Source organism: Kogia breviceps, chromosome 8 (genome assembly GCF_026419965.1).
Source record: "Kogia breviceps isolate mKogBre1 chromosome 8, mKogBre1 haplotype 1, whole genome shotgun sequence".
In the NCBI taxonomy this organism is placed as follows: domain Eukaryota; kingdom Metazoa; phylum Chordata; class Mammalia; order Artiodactyla; family Physeteridae; genus Kogia; species Kogia breviceps.
The window spans coordinates 98,209,848-98,218,411 of record NC_081317.1 but is presented as its reverse complement, the minus strand read 5'-3'; the positions used below and the strand labels follow the sequence as shown (position 1 = coordinate 98,218,411).

Genomic DNA, 8,564 nt, shown 5'->3' with positions numbered 1-8,564 from the left:
GTCTCTTCCAGAAAACAGAAGAGGGAACACTTCCTAATTTATTTTATGAGACCTTTGTACCTTGATGCCAAAAGCAGACAAAGTACAAAACTGTAAAAGTACATACCAGTATCTCTCATGAAGACACATGCAAGACTTCTCAAAAACATAAGCAAATTAAATCATACCATGTATAAATAGCACGATACCTTATGACCCAGTAGAATTAATTCCACATATGCAAGGCTGGTTCAATATTAGGAACTAAGCAATGAAAAAGACCAAACTATTGATAAAAGCAACAACCTGGACGAATTTCCAGAAAATTACGTTGAGTGAAAAAAACCAAACCCAGTAGGTCACATACTCTATGATTCCATTTCTATAATACTAGGTTGATGGATAAAGAAGTGAAAATAAGGGACCATCAAGTCCAGCCTCTGGGCCGTGAATCAAAAAAACAGTTTATAAACTGCCTAAAGAGGTACACGCCAATTGTGCTGCCACTGTGTGAGGTGGAAGGAACTTCCGGTTCCTGCCTACCTGCCAGAGCCCTCGTGGAATGACCCGCACCGCACTGCAGCCAGATGCACGTGCCCTCTGCCCCTCCCCCACTGCAGAATGTTTCAGCCGCATTCTGCTGTTTAGATTGAAACTCGTCCCTCCTTTACTTGGATCCTGAGCATCTGCTGAAGCAGGTCACTCTCAGGGTCCTGGTCTTGACTTTTCTCATTGAGGCTACCAGGCAGCAGTAGTCCATTCGCAAGGCTGCAGGATGGCTTCAGAAGGAGGTAAGCCTATAGGCTGGGGGTGTGTTCTCAGAGAGCCTGCCATCCCTCACGTCCTTCGGGATCACACGTGACACTTCACTGTGGGCACATAGTTGGACTGAAGTATAGGGGAAGAGAGCACTGGATGCAGAAGGACATTTCACCTGGGGAGACCGGGGAGCCTGAAGAAACCGGAGACTGCACTGGGGAGGAGGGGTCATTGGAGGTGGATCAAGACGAATTGCCCTGGCTATGGAGAAAGGATGGCAGCAGACAGGTTCTTTCTAGAAGGGAGACAAGCCACTTTGAAACGTGTGTGTAAGGATGTGTGTGCTGTCCTGCTGGTGACACAGGGAAGGTCATGAGGAAAGCCTAGACCTGTATTGTGTTCCTGAGGCACCTGAAGCTTGCCTCACCATATGTTTCTAAGGGATTTGAACAGGAGCCTACTGTATCTAAGGGGGCCGTGGGGAGAGATGTCTTGGTGAGAAAACTATTCAATGGGGCTGTGTGTGGCCACACCTGCAGTGAAGTGTGGAGAGAGCTCAGCAGGAGGTTACTCTAACTGCCGCAGCCCACACCTCGTCCACTCGTCGCAGCCCAGAGCTCACTTCTCAGTTCAGTTAACTGTTGCCTTGGATTCAACAGGGGATGGGCAACCGTGGAACTTCAGCCAACAGAAGGCTCAGGTTCCTAAGTTGCTCTGAATTCTTTTCACTTTTGTGGAATCGCAGTTTTTCAGACCAACTTCATCTTGTCCAGTATCTCATGGTGGACCTTCAGGCTGCCTTGAGAGGAAGAGTTTGTTCATATTTCAGGTCACTCCTTCATGGACAGGGAGCAGATGTGGAGTGAGGTTGTCTGGGTGGAATGTCTATGAAGACTGCTTCCTCTTCTTAAAGGGGGAAGGAGCGTAGCCCAGGGTCAGGAAGACGATCTTCTGTGTTATTATTATTAAACGTCCTATGACACCTGTTCTGGTTAATTAGGTGCACCATGGTGTGTACCTTGTTCTCCTGAACAGGGATGTGTTGCAGAGTTGATCACCATGGCAACTGGCTTAGGCCTGATTCTCAGATTGTCTCTCTGTTATTGGGAGCTGGAAGGGGAAGGACCACAGGTGGTCTGTACTCCCACGACCAATGTAACATGACAATTCCTGGCCCTTGTTTAATCCTCTGCAGCCATCACTGGCTGTGAAATGACAGAATCTAAGGGATACGCGCCTACTTCTCAGACCCCCCCCCACACCTCCTAGGAACAGAACTCCTGAGTGATGACAGTGACTCTGGGCACTGGGGAGGGGGTGGCAGGACCTGGCCCATGTTACGTATCTGCTGTGGGTTGTTCTGAGATGCAGGTGCATTCTGGGCCAGTGTTACGGGTTTGTATCAGGATTCCATTAGAGAGATATTTTCTGGCATTTTGTTGTGTTTTGTGAGGCTAGGAAAGAAAGAGGGGATTTATACTGAGCATCAGGAAAGGAAGACTGAGGAGGAGGTGGGGCCCTAATATTTTACACAGTGCCTGTCCACAAAGGGCCTTTGGGTGCCTGGAAGTTACCTTGGAGAAGGTCCCTACCTGCTAGTATGCCGGCTGAGGGGCATTTCTCACACAGCGGATGTCCACACAGTTCCAGGTCTTGGGAGACAGCCTGTGAGGCTTAGGTGCCGGGGGTGCCTTAGGGAGGCTCTCCAGGTGAATGCTTGCTGAGGCAATTTCTTCTCGGCAGACAGGGGTCAGGGACCTTGGTGGATGGGCGCAGAGTCACCAGTGGAATAATTCTCAACTGGAGTTCAGGGCATGAAAATCACCTGAAGACATTTGCACGCTGCACAGTTTCCCTTGTCCAAGTGTCTCTCACCTGTGGAGATGTACACACTGATGTCGCAGAAAGCTTCAGTCGCACTTGCCCATTCTCCTCCTCCATTCACTCCTTTCCTTTGCCTCAACAGCATTTCCAGCGCTGGGAACGGATGTGACCATGAACCCCGGTGCCTCCTTGTCTACTTTCATGGCAGTGCTCTTTCCTCCACCCATTCCTGGCGCCCAGCACCACCCACCCAGGGAGCAGCACCTGCCACCTCCCATGACCCCAGCATTCCCTCCTGGCAGCAGCCTGCTGCTGCCAGCCTTCCCCAGGACGCCTTTGGTGGCTAATGCTGGCCGTGGCCCCAGTGCCCCTGCGGCTGGCAACCTCACTGTCCAAGTCAGGTCACAAGGGAGGCCAGTGGAGGCCCCCCAGACTCAGACCTTTATCGTTACTCAGGACCCCCTCAACTGGAGTGCTCCAGGGGCCCTCAGTGGGAGTGCTGCATGTCCTGCACCCGTATTCTTACCAACCCCTGTGATGGAGACCGTTGTGCCTGCTCCAGCTGTTGGAGTTACTCAGGCTGGCAAGGGAGGCTGGACCGCAGGCGTTCCTCCTCAAGCTCCACCACCAGCTGCCCAGCTGGACCCTATCATTCACCCAGTGAACTCTGTGCCATGGCCACATGGCACTTCCTGGGAGGGCAACCTGGCCACCAACCAGTCCTACGCCTTGCAGGCTGGCTCCTCAAACCCCCAGAGCGTGTACAGTAACTTCCAACGTTGGCAGCGCCTCAAGCCCCTGGCCAGGACACACCTTCCCCAGAGTCCTGATGCAGAAGCTCCTTCCTGCTTTCTCATGTGAGTGAACGCTCAGGGGGTCCTGAGATTATTGGAGCTTTTAAATAAAGAGGAACTGGGGATGGACTCGCAGGTTAGGTTTCTAGGGATACTGGAAGCAAGGTCTGAGGGCGATGACCACGCTATGAGAAGGCACATTGTCGGTCATATGGCTGAGCCTGCCAGTCCATGACATCATGACTGAAATGTGCCTTATCTCAACGGAGCCCACCACCCTGTGAGTCTAGCAAACTTGCTCTTCCATGATTCTCATGGTAATATGGACTGCAGACTTGCAGTCAGACAGGGTCGTGCTGTAAGGTGAGGAGCCAAGGAGTGGATGCCGCACTCTCCTGTGGTGCCGGCTTCTTTCATACAGGACTTGAGTGAACATGGCCGGCAGAGGTCACTTCGGAGGAGGGGGAGGAGCGCGGGCCCAGGAGAGCGCTTTGCAGAAAGCGCCTCGACTTCCTTGTTGTGGAGAATTCCAGGAGGAACAGGGTGATGGTAGAGCTCTCCAAAGGGCGTGGGCTCGTTCCCACTGGAGTTGTGAGCCTGGCAGGCATTCCCATCCTAAACCTCCGGTCCCTCGTAAAAAGGGGACAATCACATGTCACTCAGAGGACTGTGCAGAAGACTCCTTGGGCTAATCGATGAAGTGTTAGCAGATTGCCTGGCACATGCCACGCCTCGTTGATGACAGTGATGTTTATTATGAAAAGGCAGCCTTGAAGAGGAAAAGAGCTCCCCAAGGAACAGTGTCCCAGCTCTAGCCTGGGAGTGGATGGTCATCCTCGAGTGAGTGTGAGGCGGTGTCAGCAGTAGCCGGGAAGGCTTGTCTTTGCCCTTCCAGACACCTGCCTCTCACCCTCCTGTTGCTCAGTCATGCTGTGTTGAGTGGTGTGTGGTCCACATTGGCAGGTCGGGTCAGTCATGTGGGGGCTGGGCTGGGCCGGGCACAGAGACTGACCCTGAGGGTTTACAGCTCAGGGCTTCGATCCCTGGCCCGCCTGAAGCCCACCATGACGCTGGAGGAGGGACTGTGGAGGGCCGAGCAGGAATGGCAGCACAAAAGCCACTTGGACCGGATGATCTACTACGAGATGGCGGCAAAGTGAGTCAGCGTCCTGGGCCCAGGGGCTGCGTGGAGGGTGAGGCGAGTGGGTGAGGGCAGGGTCTGGCCGTGGGGGTGCTCATCAGAGAGGACAAAGGAGAAGGCCTGTCACCCAGAAGAGGGTCCCCGCAGCCCAGAGGCCCTCCTGTCCTCGTGAAACCCCTCCCTCACCTTGAGAGTTTGGGTCTTCTGTCCTTCCTCCACCAGGAGCTCTGCCCTCCGCTGATTTTGACCTACCCTTGCCTTGATGTGAAGGTCTCAGGACGGGGCAGGGTGAAGCTGTGAGTCCAGTAGGGGTCCAACTCCGGCCATATGGCCTGGGCTGGGGGAAGAGCTCCACCCGCCAGCCTGCTGCTTCCTTAGTGGTGGGTGGCTGGTGGCCACTGACATAGATTTGGGAGCCCCTCTCCTCATGAAAACTGGCCTGAGTGGGTACCGTGGCATCCCTGAAGAGGATGAGGAAGCCAGCATGATGTCAGCCCAAGGGTCTCTGGCCCTTCCAGTGTTTGCTCCATGGTAATCCCCTTGGTTTAAGAAACAAAACCAAACAAACGAGTGCCCCTCAGAGGAAAGGAAGGCCTCTGTTCTAAGCTCAGCATCCACATGGTCCAGCCTCTCCTGTGCCCTGTCTCCAGGTCTATGTTCCAGGACTCTCAGTCCCAGGCCAGGGTCCTGGATTCGGGCAAGGACCCCTGTGGGGAACACATGCCTGTTCCAGCCTCTGGCTGTCAGCCCTTCATGTGGTTCTGGATGGGGATGGGGGGCATGGGAAAGTGCCCCCTGGATCAGCCATGTGTCTCATTGACCTGGTTCAATTCAGCAACCTGGGTCTATGCTGTTGAATGCCCTCCAGTGCTGGTGAGGCAGGAAGGGTCCCAGATCTTGTTATCGCTTCCAGGAGCAGCTCTCTGCTGTGGACAGCACCTCACAGGGCCTTGACAGCCCCAAGGCACATCCTCTCCCAATCCCTCATTCCTGGCTGCCTTTGTTGGGCTTCAGAACCCAGGCCTTTTTCTCAGGGTGGCCTGTGCCTCTGTCACCCCCCAGGTTCATGGAATTTGAGGCTGAGGAGGAGATGCACATGCATAAGTTGCAGTCGATGCAGTGCGCGCAGGACCTGCCTCCTCCAGCCCCACCGAAGCTGGATCCTCGGGGGCCCCCAGCCCCGAAAGTGGGCCTTCAGCCGGGCACCCAGGTTCCCAGTGGAGTTGAAGGCACAGGTAACAGGGGCCTAGGGTTGGCCACTGTCCAAATGTGGATCATTTTCCTTCAAGACAGGGGCATTGGTCTTTCAAGCCAAACAGACACCGAGGCGGGGGTGGGGGCGTGGGGTCTCAGCTGCCCTTTGTCACTACGGGGTATTGACTTGGTCAGTTTTGTAACTCCTCTCACACCTCCCTGTCAAAGGACCCCACACAAAGTCTGCCTAAGAAGTGGGCCTGATGGGGAGACACCTAGAAAATTGGAGGTTCCCCACTTCCTTACTTGTGACTCTCGTAGATGCCCCCCTTACCTCCCCTCTCTAACTGTGCATGAGGTTTCAGGTGGTCCTGACCCCGCCCAATCCCACATCAATGTCCACCAAACAATGCCCTCACCAACGTGCGCTCGGTGGTCAGGAATTGGACCGGGAGTCCTTCACCTTCCTTCCCTTCCTCCTGCTCTGCCTCAGCCTGTGCTCCCAGGATGTCCAGCCCTAGGGCCCAGCCCTCCCACCCGAAGCCACACAGATCCCAGGGGCCCCAGGAGCCCAAAGCACCCGAGGAAGAGATTCCCCCTGAGGCTGTGAGGGCGTATGTGGACGGCATGGAGGCTCTGGTGAGGCCCGTCCACTCAGCCGCAGGCGAGTCAGATGCAGAATGGGGAGAGGATGGAAATGAGCTGAAGCAGGAAGAGGACGGCACCTACTCGGACCTGGACTTCTTGAGCCACATTGACAAGCTGTGTTCCCAGGAGGACTTTGTCACCGAGGTAGGCTGGGCCTGGAGCCTGGCGTCGAGAAGATGCCAGTGCATGGAACTCTCAGCACCCAAGATCTGGGTTCTGCTCAGGCCGATGGGACTTAAGCTCAGCTCCTGTTCCTGAGCCAGGTGTTAGGGGAGGTGTATGCAGATGTATGTGTGTATATGTCTGTGTCTGTCTGTGTGTATGCCTTTGTGTGTCTGTGTATATACCTCTGTATATGTGCTCTTTTGTGTGTGACTGTGTATGTGCATGTTTGCGTGTGTGTGTGTGTGTGTGTGTGTGTGTGTGCCGACCATCCCCGCCTTGTGGAGGAGAGAGGGGTGGGTCTCTGCTTTTCACTTTCCCTCCTGGCCTTCTTATCTCACAGGCCACTCTTGGCCAAGGGTGCTCACAGTGTCTTCTTTCTCTCCGAGGTGGAGCCAGTCATTCACCCTCGATTCCGGGCAGAATTGCTTTCCTCAGACCCACAGCTGGATCTCTCGGCCCTAGTTGAGGAGATGGAGCAGGAGGAAGGGCTCATCACCGAAGAAGTGAGTCAGGGGAGGGAGAGGGACACTCAGGGAGCCAGGGGACCCTACAGGAGGGGGGGCGCCAAGTGATTCAATGGACAGGGAAACCCAGATGACCCAGGGGAGCCAGAGGAGGGAGGGATCCCTGGTAGAACAGGGGAGACAAAGGACACCCAGGAGGACCAGGGTACAGAGGGACCCCAGTGACCAAGGGAGAGGTAGGGCCCCAGAACAGGAGGCCCACATGGCTCTGTCCATCCCTCCCCTGCCTGGGAGGCCTGGCATGGGGAAGGGCCCATTCTGGGGTGGGTGCAGTGCAGGGTGATAGGAAGGAGAGGATGGGGAGCCGGGAGGGGAGGGAAGGACACAAAGCTGGGAATAAGGTGCAGGAGGATGGCAGGAATGCCACAGTGTCTGTATTTGGATTCGAGTCCTGGGGTCACCCATCCCCTCCTCCCCCCCAGGGCCACTGTCCCACCGCCCAATGCTCCTCCTCTCACATGTGTGTGTGGAGCGGTCACTGTCCTCCTCCCTCCTACCAGCTGGTGCGGAAACGACTCCTGGCCTTGAAAGAGGAGGAGGGTGTGCAGGCAGCCCTGAGTCACAGTGCACCCGGAATGGGCTCAAGTCCTTCTGAGTCCGACGGCGGCCAAGGTGCCAGGAGGCACGACCAGGACCCCCATCTAGGAGTCAGTGATGAAGCCTGCCCACCAGAGATGGATTGTGAGGCTCCTCATAGGCTCATGGATTGTGAGGCTCCTCATAGGCTCATGGGAACAGGCACTGGCCTGAGGAGGCCCAAAGACTTTGTTCCCCCTCGAGGATGTCAAGAGGTCTCTCCATTCTGGTCTGCACGGCGCTTCCCTCTCCAGGGTCAAAGGCGCACTGGCCCTCTACTGCAACCCAGGGGTGCGTCTGTTCTCAGAGAAGCCTATCCTGTTTGGCGGGTCCGAGGGCCCAAGTTCGAGTCCAGTGAGGACGAGGTGGATCTCCCCACCCTGGCCTTCCTCTTAGGCTCTCAGCAGAGCCAGCTGCCTTGCGGGCTGTCCCCGAGTCCTGCCCCTGCCTCCACCCTGGCCTCCCGTGGAGGTTGGGGCGCCCAGAGTGGTCCCCAGGCCCACCCCCCTCAGAGAAGAGGCCTCAGCCCAGCTCCACCAGCCGCTCCGAAGTCGAGGAAGCAGGCTGTGTGTGGACGCGCAGCCGCTGCTGAGAAGCTGCCCATCCCTGGGGCCGGCCTCAGGGTCTCTGGGAAGCCAGCCTTGGCTCTGGGGCTGCCTCGCCCCTCACAGCGGAGAAAGAGAAAGCGTGACCCATTTGTCACACAGAAGCATAGGAAGAGGAAGAAGAAGCCCTTCAGCCAGTAGGGAGCCGATGGCCCGGCCCCCCAGGCCGAGGCCCCCAGGGCGGCCCCCAGGGGAGCCTAGGGGCTCCTCCTCATTCCAGTGCTGCTCCTGGATGATGTGGGGGGAAGGGACGGAGGGAAGAACCACCAGGGCAGGGAGCGGGAGTGGGATTGTGGGGGGTTAGGGAGGTGGGGAAGGTGGGTGTGGGCAGGTGTGGGTGGGAGCAGGACCTTCG

The 8,564-nt window shown here is 56.2% G+C and overlaps 1 protein-coding gene across 1 annotated transcript; it reads left to right on the top strand.

The window, feature by feature from the left end:
- The first annotated feature begins 754 nt into the window (after positions 1–754).
- On the top strand, positions 755–8,350 carry LOC131760858 (NUT family member 2G-like). The gene is made up of 7 exons (XM_059070942.1): positions 755–770; positions 2,705–3,419; positions 4,384–4,512; positions 5,560–5,732; positions 6,185–6,483; positions 6,891–7,007; positions 7,529–8,350. The coding sequence occupies exons 1-7, from the start codon at positions 755–757 to the stop codon at positions 8,348–8,350; spliced, it is 2,271 nt and encodes a 756-aa protein (XP_058926925.1).
- The last annotated feature ends 214 nt before the right edge of the window (positions 8,351–8,564 follow it).